The 16,198-nt window shown below is 34.2% G+C and overlaps 2 protein-coding genes across 8 annotated transcripts in view; both read left to right on the forward strand.

The window, feature by feature from the left end:
* LOC108910130 (UDP-N-acetylglucosamine--peptide N-acetylglucosaminyltransferase 110 kDa subunit) overlaps nt 1-5,370 on the forward strand; it is a 42,043-nt gene extending 36,673 nt beyond the window's left edge. For all 5 annotated transcript variants that reach the window (XM_018714646.2, XM_018714645.2, XM_018714647.2 and 2 more), the window contains 2 exons: nt 515-2,243; nt 4,878-5,370. In XM_018714646.2, coding sequence (XP_018570162.1) covers nt 515-2,243; nt 4,878-5,043 — 1,895 coding nt within the window. In that variant the 3' untranslated portion in view covers nt 5,044-5,370. The remainder of the gene's footprint in view (nt 1-514; nt 2,244-4,877) is intronic.
* Nucleotides 5,371-9,587: 4,217 nt separating this feature from the next.
* Nucleotides 9,588-16,198, forward strand: part of LOC108910124 (protein gone early) — a 94,253-nt gene continuing 87,642 nt past the window's right edge. The window contains exons 1-2 of one of the 3 annotated variants that reach the window (XM_018714636.2): nt 9,588-9,903; nt 15,205-15,668. In XM_018714636.2, coding sequence (XP_018570152.1) covers nt 15,357-15,668 — 312 coding nt within the window. In that variant the 5' untranslated portion in view covers nt 9,588-9,903; nt 15,205-15,356. Of the gene's footprint in view, nt 9,904-10,557; nt 10,619-12,617; nt 12,637-15,204; nt 15,669-16,198 lie in introns of those variants that run through there. The other 2 variants (XM_018714637.2, XM_018714638.2) reach the window with 2 other exon arrangements.

The raw sequence follows: 16,198 nt of genomic DNA on the forward strand, positions 1-16,198 counted from the left end.
TCATGTGATAAAAGACGTCTTGAAGTTAACCTTTATTAATAAGAAAGAAATAACAGAACTTCTAACCCTGTCCTGGTATTGATTTCGGCTCTTGTTGTTAGTTCTAAAGTCACTAAAGATGGAACCGCTCCTTCTACAATGGTGAGCCTTTGAAATTTTTTATAAAGACCTCTGTCCCGTCCAATACTTCCACATGTTTCACCATTCTTCACTGTTGGCATCGTCAGTGGTGATTTTGTAAAAGCCCCCATAGCGTGGGTTGACGTCATATTAAAATATATGAAATTTACAGGGTGTTAAATAAAAAAAAAACGTCAAAAGCCTGTATCTTTGTAACCCGATGTTCAATTGGTTTTACAATGTATGCATAAAAAAAATTTAAACCACTTAATTCATCCTTTATTGTTTATATTTTAAATCTTGAAAAATAAGGGGCGAGGGGGAGTAAAATGCTACTCTTATTTATGATGGACCATCTGGCACTATTTGTCTAAACGACAATTTTTTTTCTCAGGTAACACCCTGAAGGAGATGCAGGATGTGTCGGGGGCCCTCCAGTGCTACACCCGTGCCATACAGATCAACCCGGCGTTCGCCGACGCCCACAGCAACCTGGCGAGCATCCACAAGGATTCCGGCAACATTCCAGAGGCCATCCAGTCGTACAGGACTGCTCTGAAGCTGAAACCGGACTTTCCGGACGCCTACTGCAACCTGGCCCACTGCTTGCAGATCGTGTGCGATTGGACGGACTACGACGCCAGGATGAAGAAGCTGGTGAACATCGTGGCCGATCAGCTGGATAAGAACCGCCTGCCTTCGGTCCATCCGCATCATTCCATGTTGTACCCGTTGTCGCACGATTTCCGCAAGGCCATCGCCGCTCGTCACGCCAACTTGTGTCTGGAGAAGATAAACGTGTTGCACAAGTTTCCTTACAAGTTCTCGACGGAACTGAAGGGCAGGTTGAGGATCGGGTACGTCAGTAGCGATTTCGGGAACCACCCGACTTCCCATTTGATGCAGTCGGTGCCGGGACTCCACGACAGGACTAAGGTGGAGGTTTTCTGTTACGCTCTGAGTCAGGACGACGGCACGACTTTCCGCAGCAAAATCTCGAGGGAGGCCGAGCACTTCATCGACCTGTCAAGCGTGCCGTGCAACGGCAAGGCGGCCGACAGGATATATTCCGATAACATTCACATTTTGGTTAACATGAACGGTTACACGAAGGGGGCCAGGAACGAGATCTTCGCCTTGAGGCCTGCCGCCGTCCAGGTGATGTGGCTGGGATATCCCGGCACGAGCGGCGCCAGCTTCATGGATTACCTGATCACGGACGCGGTCACTTCCCCCATCGAACTGGCGAGCCAGTACAGCGAGAAGCTGGCTTACATGCCCTACACGTACTTCGTGGGCGATCACAAGCAGATGTTCCCCCACCTGAAGGAGAGGCTCATCGTGAGCGACAGAAACGGACAGAACTTGGCGGATAACGTGGCGATAATCAACGCAACCGATCTCTCGCCGCTGGTCGAGAACACCGACGTTAAGGAAATCAAAGAAGTGGTAAAGGCAGCTAAACCCGTGGAGATCAGCCTTAAGGTGGCGGAACTACCCACGACCACGCCCATCGAGAACATGATAGCTTCCGGCCAGGTCCAGACCTCCCTGAACGGCGTCCTGGTCCAGAACGGCCTGGCCACCACCCAGACCAACAACAAGGCGGCTACCGGCGAGGAGGTCCCCCAGAACATCGTCATAACGACGAGGCAGCAGTACGGATTGCCGGACGACGCCGTCGTCTACTGCAACTTCAACCAGCTGTACAAGATCGACCCCGTGACCCTGCACATGTGGGTGAACATCCTGAAGGCGGTACCCAATGCCGTTCTGTGGCTGTTGAGGTTCCCCGCGGTAGGAGAGCCGAACTTGTTGAACGCCGCCCAGCAGCAGGGCTTGCCGCCCGGCAAGATCATCTTCAGTAACGTGGCCGCCAAGGAGGAGCACGTCAGGAGGGGGCAGCTGGCCGACGTGTGCCTGGATACGCCGCTGTGTAACGGGCACACCACCAGCATGGACGTGTTGTGGACTGGCACGCCGGTGGTGACCCTGCCAGGAGAGACGTTGGCTTCGAGGGTGGCCGCCAGCCAGTTGAATACTTTGGGATGTCCGGAATTGATCGCGAGGTCCAGACAGGAGTATCAGGACATCGCCATTAAGTTGGGCACGGACAAGGAATAGTAAGTAATTTGTTTGAAGTATTAAATTTTTTTTGATGGATGTTCGATTGGGTAACGCTAAGAGGGCTCGATAGCAAATAGCCCACCAGATAGATAGGTTTTATTACACAGTTTGTCTAAATATGAATTAATGCACAAATAACAGACTTTCCCCCGTTCCAATGCAGATCTTCTATAAAATGGAGTTAATTTGAAACTCAAATAACTTTTTGGTGTAAAGTAATTTGTAATTTACGCGGCAAATTACAAATTTCTTTACAACAAAAAATTTGAGTTTCAAACTAAGTCCATTTTATAGAAAATCGGCGTTAGAATGGAGGAAAGTCTGTTGTTTGTGCATTAATTCATATTTAGACAAACTGTGTAATAAAATCTATAAAAATGTATTGCTGGTTGCCTCTTAAAACTTAGAGATTTCCAAGACGCTCTTTTGTTTTTTGTAAATACGTGTTTATATTAGCTCGGGTAGATATAGCAAAAAAGAAACCGCAAATAACGTTTAAATTATTGAGAAAAAAAAAATTCAAAAACTTTTCTAAAAAATGTTCGAAATTTTTGATTTTTTTTTGCTTTTTTGGAAAACCTTCCAGACATTGATGAAAACAAAATCCAATTGTTTCGAAACATTTAAATTGATGAAAAATTTTTTTTTCGAAAAATGAAAAAAAAATTGAAACATTTTCAAAATATTTGAATTTTTTTTGCTTATTTGGAAAACCTTCTGGACATTGAAGAAATCAAAATCCAATTGTTTTGAAACATTTAAATTGATGAAATTTTTTTTTCGAAAAATGAAAAAAATTTTCGAAATTTTAGAATTTTTTTTGCTTATTTGAAAAACCTTCCGGACATTGAAGAAAACAAAATCCAATTGTTTCCAAACATTTAAATTGAACAAAAAAAATCAAAAAAAAAAATTGGAAAAATTTACTACAATTTTGAAATTCTCGAATTTTTTTTGCTCGTTTGAAAACCCTTCCGGACATTGAAGAAAACAAAATCTAATTGTTTCCAAACATTTAAATTGAAAAAAAAAATTTCGAAAAATGTTTGAAATTTTTGTTTATTTTTGCTTTTTTGGAAAACCTTCCGGACATTGAAGAAAACAAAATCCAATTGTTTCCACATTTAAATTTATGAAAAAAAGAAAATCGAAAAATGAAAAGGAAAAATGTTTGTTTTTGAATTATTTTTGCTTTTTTGGAAAACCTTCCGGACATTGAAGAAAACAAAATCCAATTGTTTCCAAACATTTATATTGATGAAAAAAAAAATTCGAAAAATTTAAAAAATGGAAAAATTTTCGGTTTTTTTATTTTTTTTTCTTATTTGGAAAACCTTCCGGACATTGAAGAAAACAAAGTCCAATTGTTTCCAGACATTCAAATTGATGAAAATTTTTTTTCGAAAAATGAAAAAAAAATTAGAAAATTTTTCGAAATTTTCGATTTTTTTTTGCTTATTTGGAAAATCATCCGGACATTGAAGAAAACAAAATCCAATTGTTTCCAAACATTTAAATTTATGAATACAAAAATCGAAAAATAAAAAAAAATTGGAAAAATTCTTGAATTTTTAGAATTTTTGCTTTTTTGGGAAACCTTCTGGACATTGTAGAAAACAAAATCCAATTGTTTCCAAACATTTAAATTGATGGAAAAAAAAAATTTGAAAAATTAAAAAAAATGGAAAAATTTTCGAAATTTTTGAATTTTTTTTGCATATTTGGAAAACCTTCCGGACATTGAAGAAGACAAATTCCAATTGTTTCCAAACATTTAAATTGATGAACAAAAAAAATCGAAAAATTAAAACAAAAATTGGAAAAATTTTCTAAAAATTTTTTGAAATTTTCGAATTTTTTTGCTTGTTTGAAAAACCTTCCAGACATTGAAGAAAACAAAATCCAATTGTTTCCAAACATTTAAATTGATGAAAAAAAAAATTCTAATTTTTTTTTTGCTTTTTTTGAAAACCTGGACATTGAAGAAAACAAAATCCAATTGTTTCCAGCACGATTCGACTTTTCCATCCTATGTTTCTGTTCATCAACTTTTAATTAAATTAAAATTAAAGTTGATGACCCAAACCACCCAATTCCTACCATAGGAAGAAATTCGAAGAGAAATGCGGACGGTCCTGTGCTTTAAGATTCACATTTTCCAGTTGATGTCGTAACAACTATACCTGATTTAGCCGTCTTTGGAAATAACATAGAATAAGCATACCCGTGTGGATAAATTTATAAATTAAAAAAAATACAACTGGGAAATTTTTGAACGTAATAATTAAAATGGCAACAAAAAAGTTCTTCATAAAAACTGTCAAAACAAATGAAGATATCGAGATGCTACTACCGCCATTCAATTGTTTCTGGTCACATGATATCTATTTTTTTTTTTATCTTTTTGGGAAATAAGAGGAGGCCCCCTAAAAGTAGAACTTTAACAGAACGAAAGAACGTATTAATGCTTAATTTCGTTATATTGGAGACGTTTTAGGAAAATTGTGTATATGATTATTATTACTCGCCGATACTATTTATATTCGAAGGCAGTTGTGTTTGTTTATAAAATTGCACTTTAAACGGTCTATTTTTGTAGCGAGTAACGAAATCGTAATCTTTTCTTGCAGCTTGAAGGCGATGAGGAACAAGGTGTGGACGGCGCGTTCGACGTGTCCCCTATTCGACTGCAAGCAGTACGCCCAGGGACTGGAGCTGCTGTACTTCAAAATGTGGGAGCGGTGCGCCGCCGGCCTGAAACCCGACCACATCACCGACACGACCGCTAAGAAATAATCCGTCATTCTCTTACTCAATATGAATTTATTTTGTACGATTGACAGTATTTAATATTTAATACCAGATATTTTTATCACATTTATTTAACGTAGGACTAGTGATGATTTCTTTTCTTTCTTTTATTTTTTTTTTTGTTACTAGTGACATTGGACTGGGCTCGGATCGAGCTCTGTTAGTTACGCGATATATGACTTGTGTATATTTTTTTAGCTTAAGGTATGTAAATGTGCAAAGTTACGGTACGCGGCCGCCACTCGCGGCCCCATATATTCTTTATTTATGAAATTATATTTCCAAGAGTTACAAATAAACCGTGGATGTTTATTTCCTCAAAATTTTTGCGTTTACCGAACCCGCCTCCCTAAATTAATGAAAGGTTAAATTTTTTTGCGCTTTTCCTGCATTGTATCGGTTTTGGAAGTGAAAAAGATTGGCGGAAATAAAGTTTTTGCAGTGTGGTACGAAAATAAGAAGGCCGTGGCTCGCTACGAAAGGTAAGTGCACGTACACTTGAAATTTTCCCAAAAAAGTACCGTAAAGATGCTTTTTTGTTCCGTGTGCGGGGATTTTTCATGTCGCACCGCCGGTATCTCGGTTATTTTAAGAGATACAGGGTTGGTTAAATTGGCGCATATTTGATGACGAGAAACTTGCTGAAGGAAAAAAAAACCAAAAATTCTGTTTTTTATTCGTTTAAGAGGGCTGTATAGCGAATAGACGACCAGTAATACATTTTCATAGATTTTATTACACAGTTTGTCTAAATATGAATTAATGCACAAATAACGGACTTTCCCCCATTTTATCGTAGATTTTCTATAAAATAAAGTTAGTTTGAAACTCATATTACTTTTTGGTGTCAAGGAATTTATAATTTCCGATTCAAATTGCAAATTTCTTTACAACAAAAAGTAATATGAGTTTCAAACTAACTTTATTTTATAGAAAATCTGCGATAAAATGGGGGAAAGTCCGTTATTTGTGCATTAATTCATATTTACACAAACTGTGTAATAAAATCTATAAAAATGTATTGCTGGTTGCCTATTTCAGAGATTTCTGGGACACTTCTGTTTTTTGTAAATACGTATTTATATTAGCTCAGATTCCGACCAGGATGGTGCAGTTCTTATTTTTCTTACGAGTTTCAGACTAAAATCTCACAATTTTATGTTCAGGTTATTTTTCTTATCACAATAATGTGTCGTACATGGTTTACTTTTTGTTTCTGTCACAATGCCAAATTATAAATTCTTACAAAGAGTGCTTTGAAAACAAAACGATCCAATTGTTTCAACGAATTTTTGACAGCAGTTAAATTTTCGTTAACAGTATCAACGTACAGATATTTAAAAGTGATTTTCTCATTTAATAAAACTAATTTATTAGTTGATCAGTTTTTACTGAACTGTCAAGGTGTTGTGTCAAAATCTCGCAATTTTTTGTTCAGATTATTGTCCAAAATTGATTTTTTAAAATTTTTTTTCTCGTTATTTTATCATTTTCTAGGTTAAAAAAATCGCAATTCTGAAAATTTCAAATCGATATTTTGATTTCTAAAGGTCACTCATAATTATTTTAACTTTCAAGTAGTGTTCCTATGTTTTCGAGCGACCTCTAAAAATAAATATCAAGGAACTAATACATTTTTTTAATTTTATTTGATGAATAAAAGAATAGAAATAAATCACGAGACACGTAAATTTAAAAAATTTTAAAAGTTATAAATATTTGATACTCGCAGTGCGGTGGTAAATTTTGTCTCGAAAAATTTTTAAGTGTCTCGTGATTTCTTTCTATACTTTTGTTGCATCAAATTCAATAAAAAAAATTTTAAATTTCATTGATATTTATTTTTAGAGGTCGCTTGAAAACATTTTAGGTGCACTACTTTTAAAGTTAAAATAATTATGAGTGACCTTTAGAAATTAAAATATCGATTTGAAATTTTCAGAATCGAGATTTTTTTCAACCTAGAAAATGATATAACGAGAAAAAAAATAAAAAAAAAATTTTTTGGGCCGATTTTTTGAGGGGGCTCTTAAAACAACGAAAAAAAATATTCGTTTATGTTTTGGGCCACCCTAGTATTTATATTTAAAAAATTTGTAGATACTTATAGAAATTAGTAAAGGAGCATTTTGAAGGGTGAAGGGAGGGGATGAGAATAACATGTTAATAGATTACAAAAAAATTTTATAATTTGCAATTTTGAGAAATTTATACTTGAAAATATCAGAAGTGGGATAAGCTTCGTTACATGTTATTATGGGTTATAAATTGGGACACCCTGTACGTAAATAAATATGAAAGGTAAGTATAAAATAATTTTAATAAAATCAACTCCGATTTCCTTATTGTAACTCACTTCGCAACAATAGTAAAATTGTTTAAACGGGGCGCCAATTAATAAATACCTACTATAATCAATGGAAATGATATTACCGATTTAATTTTATACTAATCTTGTCTACTTTTTTGAAGGACGGAGCCTGTTAAAATATAAATAACCTAATTGATGTATAATCGTTATGCTAAAAATAAAACGGAAAAACTAATGAATCGATGTTTCAGTTTCATTTTCAAAATGATAAATTACTGAGTTGTATCAGCCTCTGCTTAAATATTGTAGGTACTTAATGACACAAAATTACAATTATGCTTGTAGTTATATATACATTCCGGTTTCCACATAAATACCATGGGCGTAGCAAGGGGGGGGCAAGGGTGTGCGCGGCCCACCCCATCATCTTCCTCATATCGATAAGTCGCTGACTGTATAACTTTTTTTATTATTTAGAATTAAACGAGAGTATTTTTTAAGTTTTCAAGTCGCGCTTGCATGAGCTATTTTTTTAGAGGCCTCCATAGAGCTTGCAGCCCTCTGGGCCCACCCCAAGCAAAAATCCTAGCTACGCCCAAGACAAAGACCTGTAAATACTGGACCCGCTGCTGGGAACAATTTGTAGCATCTAATCATCTATTTATGCAATTATTTATAACGGCTTCAATTGAGTAACTCAAAATTCGCTCGTTTCGCAACTATTTAGGTACAAAGATTCATTTAAGACATTCACTACGGATTTTGAAACGGGGCCATTTCATATCCTGTAGGAAGATTGGTAACAATTCCTTTATATTTAAGGCCTGTTGAAACTAACTAATGAAAAGCTGCATATTTTAATACCTGGAATAGAATATAATTTAGCACCAATAATACACGTGCCATTTTTTTTATTTGAATTTATTTAATTTTTGCTTAATTTTTATATAATAATAATTAATAATAGATAATTTGTATTAAATAAAAACCCCTTAATTACCCCCTACATTTCCGCCACTGCGAGTGAGGAAAACAATTCCTCCGATTTCCGAGATTATTCTGATTAATTAAAACGCTTGTACAAAGTGTCATCAGGGTCGTGTCTAATTCCATTAACAACGAGTCCTTTTCAATTTCATCCTTGATACAAATACGTAAACTATGTTTTTGGAAAACAACTGTTCGCGCAAATAAATTGTTAAAAATTGTTGCAATAAAGGTATTTTGTTTGAATGATGAGAGTAAACGGGAAACAGTGTGGTAAATAGCGTCTTATCTGCGATTTTGTCACGATATTAAGATTAGATTTAGATTAACATTTAAAGGTGGTAAGACCATTTACTTAATATTCCCTTAGATAATAATGCAATAAATGAAGTTTAAAAAAGATAAATTTGAGTGTATGCAGCTATTAATAGTTTACAAAGGTATAAGCATCTTTTATCTCGATAGCCTCTATTTTAATGGATCTGTTAGTGTTTTCAAGTGTCTTACACATTGGGAAAATTAGAACTTGAATCAGATAAGATAAATCTGGTAGAACAAATTTATTGTATATCCGACGTTTAGTGTGTTCAATAGAATTTACAGGAAGTGTGCAGGTAATTTTTTTAGGATTACCAAAATTTCTTAGGTATACTTCCTTCCTGGGTAAGGATACTTTACAATTTATTTTTAAAATAATAGGTACCTATTCTTTTTCTTATATTAAATGATTTGAATAGGTAGGTACCTACCCAATCCCTTTATTTATTAAAAAAAATGTTTAGAAGCAGAGAAGAGTATTAAATTTGTTTTGCGGAAATAAAGTATATATGTATGCCAAATAACAGAATACCTATTTACAATTAGTTTTTAAATCTGGATTATTTACAATATCTTAGGTACTTTTATCACTTTGCGGGCTGAGCACCTGATCTCGTTAGAAATAAGTAGGTAAATACTTTTCTACATCTTTTTATCTAAGATTTAATTATTAGCATAGATAGCATACATAATACAATTAAAACTTAAAAGCGTACTTACCTAAGTATTTGCCAAAATTATGAAAAAAAGTGTAGGGATAAGTTCATCTCTAATTTGTAAACGTACCTACCTATTAATGATACCATTTTTGTTGACAAATTAGTTCCATTTACCTGTTCGGAAAAGATGTATGTACCGATTAAAAAATAACCGTGATAAGAATAATTAATAATTCCCGATGCATCGCATTCTTCACTTCACAGCCCATACAAATCGGTGTTGAGCTGTGTGAACAGTACTTTAAAGAACTTGTTCCTAACCTAACGGCCCATCCAGTAGCAATGTGTACACCGACAATACGCTGTTAAAGTGTGCGGACAGACTTGGGTTAGCGCGCTTTCCGCCGTGAGTTGTGAAACGATTTTTTGATGGAAAACTCGCTTTCTTAATCCACGTGAGTTATCTGGACGGTGTCGTGTTGTGTTGACGTTTGACGCTGACTGTTTTTCGAGGACCGAAGACCTCCCTTCATATTGGAAAGTGCCGAGATCGCCAGACGTCCCGTACAGGTAGGTAGGCTTATTACTGATTTAATTGTGCCCCCTCTTACGATCTACCGGCTGATTGTTTACATTCCGGCGATTCAACAGGTGTTTTCCATTAAAATGTGGCAGCTACCGGTCACCGGTCATGTCGGTCGAAAGGTGTCTGATGCACGGATAGGTATTTGGTTCTTTGATGTAGGTACCGTTGAGGAACACAATGAAGGTGTCCTGTTGCAGCTATAGGCACAACATATGCTTAATACTGTCCAAGTGTCCACAGACCAGCATATTACCATTACCCTTACAATACTGTTGGATACAAACGAATTATTTAAATTTGTGGTCACCACAGATTTAGTAATTTCTTTTGTTTGCCCCACGTACAAATGCAGGTACAAATTGCCGACTATGAAAACAATGCTGGCGATGGTGCAGTTTTTTTTGTATAAGTATATTCATGTGAAAATTATGTCGTGTTAAACAATGGTCTCGGCGAACTAGATCTAGTCAAAATTTTTATTGTTTTCATTATGCAACCACGAATGTTGAATGAAAATATCTGTATGTATGCAGAAAACTGATAATAATGACTGAAATAGTGGGTGAACGTGATAAACATAATAATATGCTGACTGGTAAGATAAAGAACCGCTATGTGTCCTTTCCTCAGTTTTAATTTCTTCTTCCCAGTGTTAGACACAAGAAATTTATTGAGAAGGAAGCTTTTACGTGTGCGAAGGTATGTTTGCTTTTCGTTTTGTACCTAATTTTCACTTCTAATGGTGGACAAAGAGATGGAGTAAAAATACCTACCTGTCCACCTTTTTTACTTATTCAATATGTAAGAAATAAGTAGAATGACTTTTGGTATTGATATTTTAACGATTATTTTGAACCACTTTTTGTTTTATTTCAAATAGGTAGCTCAACTTATGGCTTCTGATGTGGCGGATATTTTTTGAAACACCTAAGTGTATTTGTTCTAAATATCTCACAGTTAACTAAGGTTTTAGTTTGTTATCTCCATAGTATGCTTATAGTGTCAATGTAACTAAAAATGCAAGTTGTTGGAATTTCACAATGTTATGGTTGTTTTATTTTCTAGTTAACGGAGTCGTCTGCCCGCTTTTGGAAAAATGGGTCACATGGGTATACTTAAAAGATACCAATAATTTATGAAATCGTATATTGCTGACATTTTAGAGTTTTTATCACCACGTTTAGTCCTCGAATTTAATTTATTCCCAACCTAGATGTCTTCAAATGTCTAACCTGAGGATAAATTAAAATTAATGTTTTTCCTTGTGAAAATTTACATTTTCTTCACATATCTTTTTCAGAATTGAACATGTATAATCAACATGAGATAAATCTGTAACATTTTCATTAAAATCTAAAACTATAGATATTTTTCTCAAGTATTTTTCCTTGAAGTTTGTGGTCAAGGTTGTACGATGAAAATCGTTATTAGTTCGATTAGATCGATTTCACGGTAATTTGTTATTGCTAACTTAGGTAATGTAAATTAAGCAATAAAATATAAAAAGGTTTGACACTCGATTTGACCTCAAAAATGCGTACAAATTTGTCACTTAAAATAAACACGGTTGTTAAATGGAGTTACTTCATTACATGAGACCTGATCTTAGTTTTCTTCACTTTTACGTTTGAGTATTTGACATTTTGTCGTTCAAAATTTAAAATCAAGGTTAAAATTGAAACATTTGATAGATTTATGATGATTTAATGATTGGTATGTGTAACTAGATCTAAATTATATAACTAGTTTGTGTGGTTAGTTAGAATTTATTTTCCGAACTAAATCATTAATTATTAAAAACTCGTTATTCGACTGGCAATAAACTAACTGTCTCACTTTTTGTGTAGCGGGACCACTGGATTTATAAGAAAGTCAGAAAAACCCGTGAATCAAATTCGGTAAAAATGTATTCGATAAAATAATCCAAGTGACATACGTCATGGTAATAAAATTAATAATAAATCGATTATGTGTAAAGCTTTTTAGTTTGCGACGCCTTGAAATCAATTGTGTGTCTTAATTTTTTTAGATAAAAGTTGAAAGGAAAATTATGTCCGTAGTTTTCAAGCAGGGTATCAAATAAAGATGAATCTGTATTATATTTGTATAATTCAACGCAAGTTTGAGATTAGAATAAAAGGAAGAACCACCAAATGTAGTTTGTTATACATATAACAGAAAAAACAAATTATTTCAAAGAAATTAATTTATCAGCGGAATTTTTGTTTTATCAGTGCCACTAAAAGTGTAATTAATGTTTGTCTTGTCATCCTACAACAAAATTATTAAGCGAAATATTTTTAATAAATAATTATTATAGTTTTATTTTGAATCTATCAGAGAAATTAAAAAATCAAAATATTCACTGTTTTCTTAGTGTTTTTTTTTTCATGATAATCTATTTACTGTCTGTTTCTGCATTCTTTGAATTGAAGTACGTGCTAGTTTACGATCTGGTTCTCATATTTCAATTAAAAAATTAACTAGGTTTTTATCGGAAATATTACTAATGGTTAGGCTTAAATCATTTGAATATGGATTTTTCATTATCTCTTTCTGGTAAAACCACGAGTCAGACATCTATTGGCAATTAGCTTCAAAATTACCTCACAGACATTTATATAAATAGGTATTTGATACTGGAAAATATTTTAGTGTATATAGCTATCATTAAATGTACAGTCGTGGACAATACCCACCTCGGGTCAAACATAAAGGTCTGTTTTACCAGGGCCATAGGCCCATAAACAGTTTGAGAACTTATTGTCTACCATAAAGTTTGTCATTTAACTGGTCATCTCTCAAAAATACTACCTAAAATATAACTGCAATAATAATTGTCGCATAATTGATTACTTTAATTAGTTGCATTATTTCATTTAAATAAGACTTGTTTTAAAATGGATGTTCTCCAAATTAAATTTACATTGTCGCTTTTTATAGTTCTATTTTCTAACACACTTCATTTAGCAGAAAATTGTGTAAAAATAAAGTGATAGAACGGGGATAAAAATGCTGTTTTAAGCATACAGTGACGAATTTATTATTCGGTGTAAAAATAGCTGTAAATTAATTATAATAAAAGTGTGAGGTAATATCGTGCAAAATTAATGTAATTTCCTTTGAATACCAAAAACCAGGGCGACAAACTTTTATAGTCTTTATGTTTGAAAATAATTGCAAGTAATAAATTCTAATACAAATAAATTTTAATATTACACAATACTTATTGAAATCTTTTGGCGGTTTTAGTACAAAGAATGCATATAAATGACAATACTTACAAACACAATAGTAGAATAAATTGATATAGATCTAAACTAAACTAATATAAAAGCTACAAATTAAATTAAAACTGTTTTTTAATAGGGTTTAATAATATATAGATAAATTTAAGTTAAAATACTAGACAATGCTTAGCCCTCAGCTTATCTTAATCCTTCTATTAGGAGAATTTACCCGTATGTCTTGTGATTGTGGCTATAAAGTAGCTACAGTTGACATTTTATACTGAACTGTCCATCTAGAGAAATACACCACTCAACTCATTGAATCATACGTAAATTACAACGTGAATTATTTAGTAGTCTCTAAAATTTAAAAAAATAAAGTTCAGCTATTTTCTGAACAGATCTCGTATACGGTTACTCTACCAATTATCAGTTTGAAACTGCAATTTTCAAAATTTGTAAAATTTTCCCTTTTTAACAAGTAATAAATGTGGCATCACATAAAACAATTATGAATGGTTAAAGAAGCGTAAAATATATAATTAGAATTAAATATAATTTGTATGTGCAGTAGAATGAGGCCGATGCAATGTAATATCATTACTTAATGATATGCAGCCGTCATGCATTGTACCCATACTAATCACAGTTACCTGGTGTCGCGAGCATTGTTGACTGTCAAGTAGTGAAACTGCAACAAAATTTTCTGTAACTAGATAGTAATTATTTAATTAGTTGTTTTAGAAGTGTCATGTCGATGAAGACCAATAGGAAGTTTCTAACAGTTACACATTTTCTAATGTCACATGTAACTCAATTTTTGATAGACATCAAATTCGTGACTACAATGTGGATAAGGATAGAATAATTAATCGTGCTATTTAGGAAGTTCATTTGTTTAGTAATTTAAATTTCAAGTTTTGGCAGTAGCCATCATGATTGTAATAAATGACGGCACTGGCAGAATATTAAATACATATTATTGAATGTTGAAGTCATGTACTTTTCGTACCTATGTAGAGGAAATTATGAGAAATATTTTTTATGAATGTTTGAAAGAATCTACATTCGATAAACAAGAAATTATTCTATGAATTAAAATTCGTTATATTAATAGATGTCAAAGGAAATTTTCCAACGTGACATTTAACCAAATTTTTGGAACTTGCAAGCTTTGAAAGGTTAATTAGATGTTTGCATAAAATACTTGATATTTTATATATAATAAACAAAGTAGCTTGCTTATTTAGTTGTCAGTAACGATAAACTATTCATACGAATATTCTAATAATCACATCAGAGTAACCTTGATTTTTTAAATCGGTAAGCTTATTTGTATTTGAGAACATTGTGAACCTTCTATAGTCATGTCTTGTTAGAAATACATAATACATATTATCTTTCGTGTCATCTGATACATATTGAGGATAAACTCACAATCAGTTTCGAGGTGAGCAGGCCAGGCAGTTCAAGCTGTGTTTTATTTACCGGAGTTTCAGCCTCAGTTATTCCGAATGCTGATTGGTCAATTAGGTGTGACCGAGGTAAATAAAACACTGCTGAAAGTGACACCACAACAGTGGTGCGTTGAAAAAATCATCAAGTTCCAGAAAAATGCATTTCATTGGATTTTGAACTATAAAATAAATCGATGTGGTGTATTTCGTATTCAGAACTTATTAATTGTTAGATTTCCACACTTACAAAACAAGAAAAATAACTTTTGAGGGGCAAATATATCTTCGTAATATTTCACAGTCACAAGGCAGCAATTCATAAAAAAAATGTTGACACGAAATCCAAACAGTGCGGGCTATGTCGACACGAGTGTATACATATAAACCGGAGCTGTACCATAATCTGCTATAACTTGTATTCGCCTTAAAGTTCTCTCTAATAAAAGATTTATGAAACATTAGTCAACAAACACAAACAAGTTAACTTAAGGCTGTTGGGTATTTACCAGATTAGATATCGGGGTGCTTAGCTGGTTTAGCTGCATTTTTATGTAAAAGTATTGCCAAGTTAAAATTTTAACAGTTATTTTCTTTCCAGGAGCTTCGGGAGGCATTCGAAAGAGTAGTGAAAATTCCCCGTTGTAAAAACCTAACCACCTGTTCGACGAACATAGGGCTACGGTTGTAAACGCAGAATAGTGCGAAGCCAGTTTACTAAGTGTTGTGTGATGCGCGACAAGTGACTAAAAAATGTCCTTAGACGATAAGATACAGGGAACGAACGGGACGGAAACGAAAAATCTGGAAGCGTCAGAGCTCGACCCCTGCATGGAGGATACCAAGGACGGCCGGAAATCGGACTTTTTTCATCGGTACAGAGACAGGGCATGCGAGAAATCCGGCCTGTCCCACAAGGGGCTCTATATCGTGGGTGGGATTGTGATCTTGGCGGCTTTGCTTTTTATAGTGGTGATCGCCCTAGCGGCCGCGTGGCCCAGGATACCCCACAGGTACCAGTTTCCGGTGTGCCGAGACGCCGAGTGCCTGGAGGCTGCAGCTCAGGTAGGTTGGATATAGGTGTTAAATGGAATTTTATCTTTGGTAACGTCTGAATAGTAAACATATCCTTAGAGTCGTAGGAGGTCGGGTTGATGTTCGTAAATGCCAGTGACCTTGAAGTGGTCGGTTGGCATTTAAATATGTAGTGCATCTATCATACTTCTTATTTTCATAGCGGGATATATCTTTATTTTTATCCTCGTTCATTTTCTAGCACCCTTTACTCAACGAATTTTCAGTTCAGTAGGACCTGGACAAATTTTTACTCGAAAAAAGTCCTATCCGCGAGATTATTGTAAAATTGTCTAAAGGAACATAATACAAGACATCTCTCATCTCGTGAGTCAAAAAATTTTATTAGCTGACTTCTATTTAAACAAATAAGTGCGGAAAACAGTTTTTTCACTTTGCAGGGAAAACCATCAATTTTAGCGTAAAGTGACTCTCAGACAGCTTGTAGGGAGTAAAATTATCTACAAAATGAGACTGGTTAAATTAAAATCGGTTAATAAACAAAAAAGTTATTGCAAAAA

The sequence above is a fragment of the Anoplophora glabripennis genome, unplaced genomic scaffold, assembly GCF_000390285.2.
Source record: "Anoplophora glabripennis isolate ALB-LARVAE unplaced genomic scaffold, Agla_2.0 scaffold184, whole genome shotgun sequence".
Taxonomy (NCBI): domain Eukaryota; kingdom Metazoa; phylum Arthropoda; class Insecta; order Coleoptera; family Cerambycidae; genus Anoplophora; species Anoplophora glabripennis.